This window comes from Camelina sativa, chromosome 11 (genome assembly GCF_030686135.1).
Source record: "Camelina sativa cultivar CO46 ecotype springtype chromosome 11, ASM3068613v1".
NCBI lineage: Eukaryota > Viridiplantae > Streptophyta > Magnoliopsida > Brassicales > Brassicaceae > Camelina > Camelina sativa.
The window spans coordinates 8,562,308-8,573,241 of NC_141890.1; the positions used below are offsets into that span (position 1 = coordinate 8,562,308).

Genomic DNA, 10,934 nt, shown 5'->3' on the forward strand with positions numbered 1-10,934 from the left:
GTTTCCAGCTGTTGGTCCTTATCTAGATCTCTAACAGGCCTTCTTAAGCTTTACAAAAAAAAAAAAATTTGGGCTTTTATTTTGAGGCCACATACAAATGTATCATAAGTATGTGTCAAGGGCCGGGCCTGTGTGGGCATACTGTATTCTTAAATTTTGTAAACAAATCGAAACGTATCATCTACTGGACAATGTATGGAAACAGATCTCATAACGTATAAGCCCGGCCCATTAAGGATTTATTATAATTTAACTTTACTTGTTAAAAAGCAATATTGCTTTTATGGCGCAAGAAAAAAAAAACAGAAGTGTGAGAGTTGAACAGAGAACCCAAAACCAGCGGCTGAAGATCATGTGGGACCTTAATTATTTTTAAAAATCATGTCTAATCATTATCTCACCGCCAGAAAAATATCTCTCAAGAAACAAACAAAGAGAAAAGATTCACGTACATCAATCAGTACATGTATGAAATTATGTAACTAAAAATATATATATTATAGCATTATATTTGTTCGCTTTACCAGCTATATATATATATATATATATATTTGGTTATAAATCGTTGTAAAAATGGAGTAATCTTGTAAACTATGGTCAATAATCAAATACGATTTCAATCAAATCTTCGTATAATTGTGATGTTTAATTGTTTATAAGTTCGATTGTAATATGATTCTCTCCTATAAACAAAAACCGAAGGGAAAGGACAAGGGAAGTACCGGAAGAAGACAAGTTGTGAGAGTAGAAGACAAAAAAAAAAGCAAAGACTGCTGCACACAATTGTGCAACTCAAGAAGCGAGAAACCACGTTACTACTTCATGCGCTCGCTGTTGGTATTTTATTTTAGACATATGCAAATATCATGCAACCCTACAGTTTTATATTGCATTTTGACCAGACCAAAGAAGAATAAAAAAATAAAAAAACAATTTAAGAAAATTTCCACGTGAGCAGCTAAACCGCGTGCCACACCCACCCCTAGAATTCAAACAAAACAAAACAGAAGTCGCAACTCGCCACCCTTCTCTCTTCCCTCTTAAAATAAAAGGCCGATATCCTTTCACAAGTTTTATTAGCTCAGACGACACTAAACAGTAAAACGAAAGAGTCAGAGAGAAATGTGTAGATCGACGAGTTTCGAGCGTTATGTTGAGAAAGAGAGCTTAAAGGTTAAAGCTTTCTACGTCCGCTTCACTGGTTTACCCACCACCCAACAATCTTTACCCGACTCTCTCACTCTCCTCTACCCACCTCGAATCAACGAAGCTGCTTTCGAGCTCGACGGCTCCAAGATCCGACCCGATTCCCCTGCTTTCGTTACCCTCCACAGGGTCGTCAAAGGAGGAGACGTTATCTACGGGTCTAGGGAACGTGTTCGTGTCTGGGATGGGATCCGTTTCGAGGTTTACATGAGCGATGAGAGGGTCGTCAAAGGTATTTTCAGAAAAGACGAAGGAGAGAACTGGAAGCTAGAGTGCGAGTGCGAGATGGAGGAGGATGGAACAGCGGAGGTTGTTGTTGCGGCTGAGGGACACGTTGCGACGGCGACTATGGCGAGGAAACATAGACGGAGGAGGAAGCAGAGGATGGGGTTCGAGTGTTTGGAGGAGATCCCGGAGGAGAGAGGGGAAGGGAGGGAATCTGACGGCGGCGTGTGTTTTTGCACGTGTAGCGACGGAGAGGGAGAGTGGGAGGAGGTGGAGTGGACGGCTGAGATGGAGTCTGAGACGGAGGGGATGGGATGGGCCGTTGATTTGGGGATTTGGGTTATGTGTTTGGGTGTGGGATATTTGGTCTCTAAAGCCTCTACCAAAACCTTGACAAGTCGAAGAAGAAGAAGAACAAGAACGTTCTTCTAGTTTCTTTCTTGTGTAATCATATATCAATTTAACGTAATTGTACAATAACGTTCGAACATAATGTAAAAACCCATGATTTTGTTTACAAGAGTCTGAGAATTCTTTTTTATTTGAAGTTAGAGCAATGAACCTTAGTTAGAACTGAATCCACTTAACTTGAAAACCTAAGGCAGAATCAAAAGAATTTTTTTAAGAATTTGATGAATAATACAATACAATATGTCAATCAAGTTGCATTTACAAATTACAATACACAAAGGGTCCAACGCTTTTTCTTACTAGTAAAATATGATACACACCAAACCAAAGAAAACAAAAATTGATCAAAACGTGGGAAAAATATATTCAAAGTAAATTATAAGGGGTTGCGACCCCAAAGGAACTTTCTTCCTTTTTATTCTCTGTATTCGTTTCTGTTGTCTGTCTTTAACTATTAGTTTACATCAGACGCAGATTCTTGTTTTCTTCGTCATCGTCTGAAACCTACACGGAACCAAACTGGAGAAATCGATATGCTCTTTGTGTCACTGTCTCTAAGCTCTTGTCTGCTTTTTACTGTTACAACCATAAGAGACTTCACTCTTTCCCCTACAGGTTCTGTGCAGTTTAGTGTTTCCAGTGTCGCTTTCCTTTCTTGTTACACTTGTTCGCGACCCGTGAATGCTTTCAGCTTCTGTTGCAGCTGTACACAGACATAAAATGAAAGAATTGCTTGATGGCATGGAACACAACAAGAGGATTATTGAGTTAAAACTAGTTGAAAATGTGTTTAACTTACTTGGTTGTATTTTGATTTCTCTATATCGAGTTCCTCTGTTAAGTCGTCCAGCCTGAAAATTTTGGCAGTTAAAGCTTGCAGCAAGATGCACTTAGAAATACTAGACTAGATCATTCTCTAGAAACCAAAAGCTTTGCTTGAAGAAGAGGACTAACCTAGCACAGAGGTCAGAGATACTGCTAAGTAGTAACCTCTCCCTCTCACAAGCCGCAGGTTCAACCTGTAATCCAAGGAAGTGGTGGAGTAGATGAGGTAACATAGTCACATTAGCTAAACAGCTGAGAGCAATATCTTTGATGAATCTTTTGAGAACATCTATGAAAAATCAACTTACGTTTCCATTACTGTCTGAGCGAGGCAAAGGTGGTAACTTTCCAGAATGAGAACCTATAAGAATTATGAAGGTACTGTTACTGAAGATTCATCATTAATTCTAACGTCATAGTAGATTGAAGTATAATTGTCTACCTTCTGTTGGCTCCGCGGGTTGTATACTATTCAGTAAATTCATAATAAGATCCTGCATCGAAATAGCTCAATTGCGGAAGTTAACATCCTGCTAATTAATTTATAAGAGATAAGTCTTATGTCTTGTTGGATGTTTTCCTCACTTGTTGTATTGAGTTTTGCTGAAATAGATGTTGAAGTTGCGGCATGATGAGTGTGGAAGACGTCGGATGGCTACTTAACTCCTTGATGGTCTGAGGCTGAACTGTAGGCTGCAGGATGGAAAACAATACTAAGACTACGATACAAAATTCCCGTAGTAAAATAAAAAACCACTAATGAATGACTTGGAGGACCCTTTATATGGTGTGGGCAAACTGACCATTTTGGGCTCAAGCATCCAGTTACCCACACTTGCAGATTTTCTGAGTGGGGACACCTGGAAAATTAGTGTATAATTTATCAGGTAAACACTGTTAGGTTAGGAGAATCATCAGTCTACACTAATAAGCAAAGCCTAGAAACCAACCTGTGGAGATCGACGAGGTACTATACTTGTTGGAACATCCTAGAGTATATTGTATGGTTAGTTACCGTCAAAGACTAGGATAACATATAGTAGACAATTAAATACCAAGTTACCAACCTTTGCAAGATCTACATTTCCTGATGTTACTGAGAATCGTCCTTTCTGAACCAGATTAGCCTTTGACTTATCATCCAGAGAATCACGGAATCCTATTCAAGATGGAACTAACACTCTTTAACTCAACTGCAAGAGAAGTAATAAAACCACTAAGCGGCACGAAGATTGCCAATGTCACTTTCTCACCTCCTGAGTATTTGATGGGAGCTGACAAACTGTTTGCAGAAGCACGGGTTGGAAGATTTAAAGGACCACTAAAGCTAGGTGCTCTTCGGACTGTTGGTGCCGTCTGCTGTTCACTCTCGGATCTAGCAGACGAAAATTACAAGTTGGATTGTTTGAAAGTTTCTTTATAAAGAACAATCAGATATGAAATGTAGTCTCAAACAACAATTAGCAAATGTCAAACCTTTCATAGATGTGACCTTTCTCTGAAGCCGAGTGGCTTAATACGGTCCTGCTTGTAAGTGGTCCACTCTGGCTTTGGCGTCTTACTGGCTTAACCTTGGCCTCGGGAATGTCATGCTCTGAATTTGGTGACATTCGTTCTAAAGAAGATGCAGTTGTAATGAAAGTGAATTTCTCTTCGCAGTATGGTTCATCCACCTCAGTATTGGAAGCTTTTTCCTTTCCGTTCATGTTTTCACATGGTTGCAGCCTATCAAATACTTGCTCTCTGTCATTCACCTGCAGACGTTTTCTAAGATATATTCAGACCACCATACATTGATACTAAAAAGGTGAATTTTCATAGATACCTACGTCTGGTTTTTATCTACAGATTACTTGCCTTATTAAACTGTGCACAGAATATTTCTTCATCTTCCTTACTCTCAGCTAGATCATCGTCATCAATTAGCTTGAACACAAACAAACAATATAAGAACAAGGATTAGGTGATGGAACCAGTGAACAGAAACTACTGATAGTGCAATCACAGATCGCTTGCGAAAATTAAATTACCAAAGATGCTTGTGTTTTCAAGTCTCTGACGTCAAAATTCCAAGCGCTCACTCCTCTTTGATATTCGCTCTGACATCAAAAATATTGTTTTATATCCACTCTACCATTCGACTCATAAAGTATTTAGGTAAAACTGTTCAAACTAAGGGGTTTGTCACCTTTGATATAGCTTCCTCGTCAGCAGTGGCCATTCTTTTTAATGCAAGCTGTTGAGCATCCTTCGCCTGTCATGCAACAACCCGCTTAATAACGTAGGAAAATGAAAATTTCGACTAAAAAGCTGAAACAAAAAAAGAACAAGGCTAACCTGAAGAGATTTTACACGTGACCAAAGAGGTGGTAATTCGGAAAATAGCGTTTTCACAGAAAGCTCTGGAGGCTTCGTGTGTTTGAAACAGGAGTGCTTTAGCAATTTTTCAGCAGTTGGCCTTTTTGTTTGATCTTTCACCAAACACATTGCAACCATTTCTTTAAAAGACTGGGCACAACTGAAAGTCCTCTAATTAGTTTAGTAAAAATATAAATTGCAAGCGAAAAACAGAACCTTAGAAAATCCAACAATACTAGAACAACATAAAGAATACACCTAGAAAGAACACGAGTACCTTAGAAAATTTCTTATCACGATCATAATCAAGGCCAGGAGGTGCGTTTTGAATAGTCATTAGGAGCACCTGAAACCAGGAGAAAAAAAGAATCAGAACCATTTTAATAGATGCAAATATAGACATAAGCCGAAAAGGAGATATTAAACACCTTCATGGGGGGATATTTTGAGAATGGTGCATGACCATGGGCCAATTCAAGCGCTGTTATACCAAATGACCAGATATCAGCCCTGTTAAGGAATGACAGAAGAACAACCAACCAATAAGCTATTATTGATTTTCTTTGTTTTACAGTATAAACAGTATTTGCTATGCATCACCAAGCAAAATATGTTTACATTTCGATTAGAGGCAAACTAGTTTGACAATTTGTCTACACATGCATACCAAAGTGAGCTACTTTCTATATTAGACATGAAAGCAAGCAGAAAATTTAAGTGATTTATCAATCAATGGACTTAAAGTATAAACTCACTTGGAATTGTATCCATTTCCCTGCTGCAAGACTTCTGGTGCCATCCTACAAACATAAACAAGAGTTTAAATGGAAAAGACATTGAATATAGCGTGATGGTAAAGTGAAAAAAGAAAGAAGCACGATAACCGACCAGCAAGGAGTACCAACAAATGTGTTCCTTGCACGCTGCCTATCACCGTTATCAAACAAGCAAGCAGAAACGCCAAAATCGCCAAGCTTAATCTCCCCATTGTCATCAAGAAGTATGTTCCCAGCCTAGGATGAAAGAAAAGAAAAATCAAAATATGAAATACATTATATGGATGGCTAGATATAAAGAAAGTCCAGTGAGCTGATATAAAGTTTGACTTTTACAAACCAACCTTAACATCACGATGGATGTGGCCTTGTTTATGAAGATAATCAAGAGCTTTAAGCGTTTCTTTGAGTACACAACATATAGCAGACTCTTCAAATCCGTCAGAATAGGCAGTCTTCATAAGATGCAAACACGAACCTTGTGCCATGAACTGCATAACGACCCAAAGACTGTGGTCGACAGAAAATGAACAAAAAGACTTTATAACGTTGGGATGGTCTATCAAACTCATCGTCTGAGATTCCCTCCTTATATCATCCTAACACAACCAAAAACACATTCATTAATTCATAGAGAAAGAGATCTAAGAAAAAGGAAAAACAAACATGAAACGCTACAGGACAGATCTGATCACGCTCTCATCACAAATACAAATTGGGAAAATCATAACTAAACTAGCTTGAGAATATAGTTGAATACTAAGTTCCTCATCTAAAGATTAATAAGATGATTCAAAAACTCTACAAAACAGAACAATTAGTCTTAGTACCCTCCAAGCTTTACCGCTGCCACTATGTACGAAGCAGCATAAACTTAGCAACTTCCACATGATCTCGAAATCTACACCTAAAAGGCAGAGAATCATGAAACTAACCAGATTGATCTAATACAAAAAAAGCAATTAAAAAAACGAACCAGATTGGAATTGCATCGATCGAGATCCAAACACTTGATAGCGACGACTTCATTAGTAGGGAGATAGATCGCCCGATAAACAACAGCGCTAGCTCCATGTCCTACTTCTTCCAATAACTTATAGTCTTTAGGATTCAAAGAGTAACCTCTCTGCTGCTTCCCACTACCACTACCACCACCACGCCCACGACTACTACCTCCTCCCACCATCTTCTTCCGTCGCTTTAAAACCGCCCTGAATACCACCAAATCAATTCAAAAAAATAAATAAACACCAGTATAATTCGCCTTGAGAATCAAACTGAATTATACACAAAAAAAAAAAATCTGGAACGAGAGAGAGAGAGAGAGAGAGACTAGGTAGTAAAATTACTCGAGAACAAGTCGAAACCCCATTGAAATTGAATACTAATTCTTTCTCTAATTTCTTATTAGTATAAAAAAAATCTAAAATAGTTCAGCTTCTCCTCTCCTCTCTTCCCCCCCCCCCCCCCCCCTTTGTTTTTTTTTTGTTTTCACTATCTCTTTGGCCTATTGTTAAATTTTTTTTCTGATCAGTTGACCTCCACGACAAACGCGATTGAGAGCGATAGAAAGACAAGAAAAAGAAAAAGAAAAAACAACTCTTGTGCTGACGTGGTTAATCGGTAGGCTTCTAAGATTATTACACGTGTAGTTAGTATAATAAATGAATGGTTAGGAATGGCTTGGACCCCATCTACCTCTCTGGTTAACTTCACGAGTGACTGACTAATAATGACTTGACATTTGACAATGATTTTAAAAATATTCTTGTTAAATCTTTTAAATCCAAAGTTGAAAAAGAAAAAAAAAAAAAACCGGAGAATATCCCAAAAACGGAAGGAGAACCTGAAAGATTTACATTTTTACACCAATTAATAAAATTATACATTCAAAAAAGTCTTCAAAGAAGACTTCATTCCTACATTTTTAAAAATTTTAAATTGCTTGTTCTATATCTATCATCTAGTCAGAGATTGGAAATGGTCTTAACTCTTAAGAACTTCATTTGAAACAGAAGTACGTATGCAAACGCAAATATCAAACCACTCTGAGATACTAAAACGGCGCCGTCTATGCCATGTGCAAACAAGCTTTCCCAGCTCAGCTCTAACGGCGGTCCTCTGCTCAACATTACCAAGTCCTATTAACCACACACACAACAACAACAACAACAACAAAAATCAGATTTATAATAAATCTGTTAAAAAAAAAACATTGACAGATCCAAAAATAATACAGGTCAGAGATTAATAATAATCAACTCAATCAATTATTTAGAATAAATCAAACAGTTGATTAAGTATTCCATTACTCGCAAATCATATATAGCCATGTTCGTTTCGTGAACTAGACAAAATATCTAGATACAGTATCTGAACGCAACATTCGTTTGTGTTATTGGTTCATGTGTCTATAAATTGTATCTGTATTCAATTATGTTTGTTTTGTAATTTGATATCTATATCCGGATACAATATATGTAAAATACCAAAAAATCCTTTATTTTATGTTGAATATGTTTTAGTGGTTTAAATTTACTTATGTTTTTTTGCTTATTTTAATAAATATATATTAAATAAATATTTAAAAATAAGATTTTGTGTTTTTGGTAGAAAAACAAAATTTTGCAGTTTTGGCAGGAAAACAAGATTTTGCGAGTTTGGCTAAAAAATAAAATTTTGCGTTTTTTTTGCGGAAAACGTAATTTTGCGGTTTTGGCGGGAAAACGAGATTTTGCGGTTTTGGCGGAAAAACAAGATTTTGCGAGTTTGGTGGGAAAACGAGATTTTACATTTTTACGGGAAAACGAGATTTTGCGGATTTGGCGGGAAAACAAGATTTTGCAGTTTTGGTGGGAAAACGAGATTTTGGCGGGAAAACGAGATTTTGCGGTTTTGGCGGAAAAACTTTACTTTGCGGTTTTGACGGAAATTTTTTTTTTTGCAATTTTGGCGGGAAAACGAGTTTTCATGTTTTTGTGTTTTTGGTAGGAAAACGAGATTTTGCGGGTTGGTGGGTGAAGAATTGGAATTTTAGAGTTGTATGTATATTAGAATTAAGAAAAAATATTTTGTAATTATTTAATTAAAATAGGGGTATTTTTGACTTTTATAAATTATGTTTGAATTTACCTTATTCAAACCCTCTAAAAAATCTCATTGAGAAATTTAGTTTTTCTTTTATAAGTTTTTAAAATATATCCAGATATTATATCTATATAAATTCTTAATTGTTACTAAACGAATAACAATAACCATTTGTTCAAACGATATTGAATGTGGTTCATCAAAAGAGCATTACCATAATTTAAAAACAACGAAAGAGCCGGACAAGACAAGGATGGGATCTTTTTCCAGCTCACACTTCCACACACAATATATATATAACAAGACAAATCAAGTCTTTTTCTTTTTACCATTTCTTTCTTTCCCTGGTGCTTGTTTGTCAAACCACAGGATTTCAGTCACAAACGTAAACGACCATTTCACAGAAGTTGGATCGAAAACTGACAGCAGTAACTAATCAATAAACTTGAACCTCTATCCTACAATACAACTTTGCACAAAATCACTATTCTATTCCACTGAAATATAAGCAGGTATTATATCCCTGAAACTGAATAAAGTCTATATCTTATTTGTTAGATGGGAGGTGTAATAAATTCAGTAAATACTTTTTTTTTGTCAACAAATTCAGTAAATACTAATTAATATATTTTAAATTCTTTTTATTTTTATATGAAATCCTAATATTATACTTTATTAGACCAAATTTTTATCCATTTTTTTTAGGTAATTTACGTTGATAGAGATATGAGAAAATCTAGGAATATCTTTCCTTTTTGTGTTAAAAAAAAATATCTTTACATTAATTGATTGGCGAATAGGGAATCATCGAGGGTTGCATTACATTGTTGAAGTGATTTAATGGGGAGCGTAGCATTATAGTTAGATTCTACCTCAATCAATGGTCAAATATCACACACATTCGACATTTCCATGGAGTGAGAATGTGACAGTAGAAAGTCATTGCTCTTTGCCCTTTGGGATGAAGCTGATAAAGGCATCCTGATGTAACACAAGTGGCTTTCTTCTTTTTGCATCGTTTTATAAATAAGAGCATTTCACCATCTCCTCTTGACTTTATTTGGTGGATTTGAGTGGAAGGGGTAGCAAAACAAATATATCTAATCTCCCAGGGATCGATTTAACAAGACATATATAAGACTTAGTAGCTCACATTAGGTGCAATCTATTCTGAATTTGGCCAGTTCTGTTTTATGTAAGTAGGTTTTGGTACGATTTCCGAATGGATAAAGACAAGGTCAGAGATTTCAAAGCACAGCCACGATCAAGACGCTTTACAACTATGTGATTCGCTTGGCGTCTTAGAAACCGAAGATTACGGTTTAGTATATAACTTGCTGAGGACACTGTATGGCCGAGACTATTGTTTCTATGAAAGATTTAGAACAAGAATGTAAAGAATTACTCTCTTTATTCAGCAAAAGGAAATCTTACACAAAAACCTTAAAGCTTTCTCTCTCAAGTTCTAAACTTCTCTCTCTAAACTCATAGGTTTACCACAAGCTTTGGCAACTCTATATATAGAGATAGTTCTTCTAAAACTATTTGGGATTAGATATCTCCTAATCTCATTAGAACTTATTACAACTGATTATTCTAGATGTCTCCTAAAATAACTCTAATCCTAATCTTAATTAGAATTACTTCTTCTGCAAGTCACACTTCAAGCTTAGCCCAACAATCTCCCCTCTAAGCTTGAAATCCTTCTTTGATAGTTCATGAACTCCGATGAGGTTCCTCATATTCTTGAATTTGATCTTGTCGAGAGCCTTGGTTAACACATCAGCCTTCTGTTCGATCCCGGGAACATGTACCACATCAACTTGTCCATTTTCAACACACTCCCGTATGAAGTGATATCTTCGGTGAATGTGTTTGCTGCGACCATGGAAGACTGGATTCTTTGTGAGAGCAATGGCAGACTTGTTGTCTACACAAATTGTTATTTTCTCACACATTGTTCCAGTAATCTCAGCGAGTAACTCTTGTAGCCAAATGGCTTGCTTGGCAGCTTCTCTTGCTGCCATAAACTCGGCTTCACAAGAG

General features: G+C 36.6%; 2 protein-coding genes across 21 annotated transcripts; one reads left to right on the plus strand and one right to left on the minus strand.

The window, feature by feature from the left end:
* Nucleotides 1-954: 954 nt before the first annotated feature.
* Nucleotides 955-1,972, plus strand: LOC104722589 (uncharacterized). The gene has a single exon (XM_010440782.3). It carries the CDS (start codon nt 1,123-1,125, stop codon nt 1,861-1,863), a length of 741 nt encoding a protein of 246 aa, XP_010439084.1. The 5' UTR covers nt 955-1,122; the 3' UTR covers nt 1,864-1,972.
* Nucleotides 1,973-2,113: 141 nt separating this feature from the next.
* LOC104722590 (serine/threonine-protein kinase BLUS1) lies at nt 2,114-7,365 on the minus strand. Of its 20 annotated transcripts, none has more exons than XM_087473637.1 (23): nt 7,151-7,355; nt 6,778-7,012; nt 6,632-6,708; nt 6,146-6,400; nt 5,914-6,038; nt 5,781-5,825; nt 5,454-5,535; nt 5,303-5,371; nt 5,005-5,175; nt 4,856-4,921; nt 4,698-4,766; nt 4,525-4,593; nt 4,144-4,421; nt 3,921-4,042; nt 3,735-3,826; nt 3,618-3,656; nt 3,471-3,527; nt 3,253-3,360; nt 3,110-3,161; nt 2,976-3,028; nt 2,797-2,861; nt 2,642-2,693; nt 2,114-2,545 (listed from the first exon to the last, which is right to left on the minus strand). In XM_087473637.1, exons 2-23 carry the CDS (start codon nt 6,791-6,793, stop codon nt 2,501-2,503), a joined length of 2,007 nt encoding a protein of 668 aa, XP_087329763.1. In that variant the 5' UTR covers nt 6,794-7,012; nt 7,151-7,355; the 3' UTR covers nt 2,114-2,500. The 20 variants fall into 20 exon arrangements, with proteins under 20 accessions (XP_087329763.1, XP_087329764.1, XP_087329770.1 ...); XM_087473638.1 differs by having other exon boundaries at nt 7,135-7,310; XM_087473644.1 differs by having other exon boundaries at nt 5,005-5,185; nt 7,151-7,273.
* Between the last annotated feature and the right edge of the window lie 3,569 nt (nt 7,366-10,934).

Coding starts and splice junctions, on each gene's coding strand:
- LOC104722590 (XM_010440783.2), bottom strand. CDS start 7,173: ATGGGGTTTCGACTTGTTCTCGA. Junction 5,826..5,913: donor TTTGTTGGTACTCCTTGCTG/GTCGGTTATCGT, acceptor TTATGTTTGTAG/GATGGCACCAGAAGTCTTGC. Junction 3,657..3,734: donor GAAATGTAGATCTTGCAAAG/GTTGGTAACTTG, acceptor AATATACTCTAG/GATGTTCCAACAAGTATAGT.
- LOC104722589 (XM_010440782.3), top strand. CDS start 1,123: ATGTGTAGATCGACGAGTTTCGAGCGTTATGTTGAGAAAGAGAGCTTA.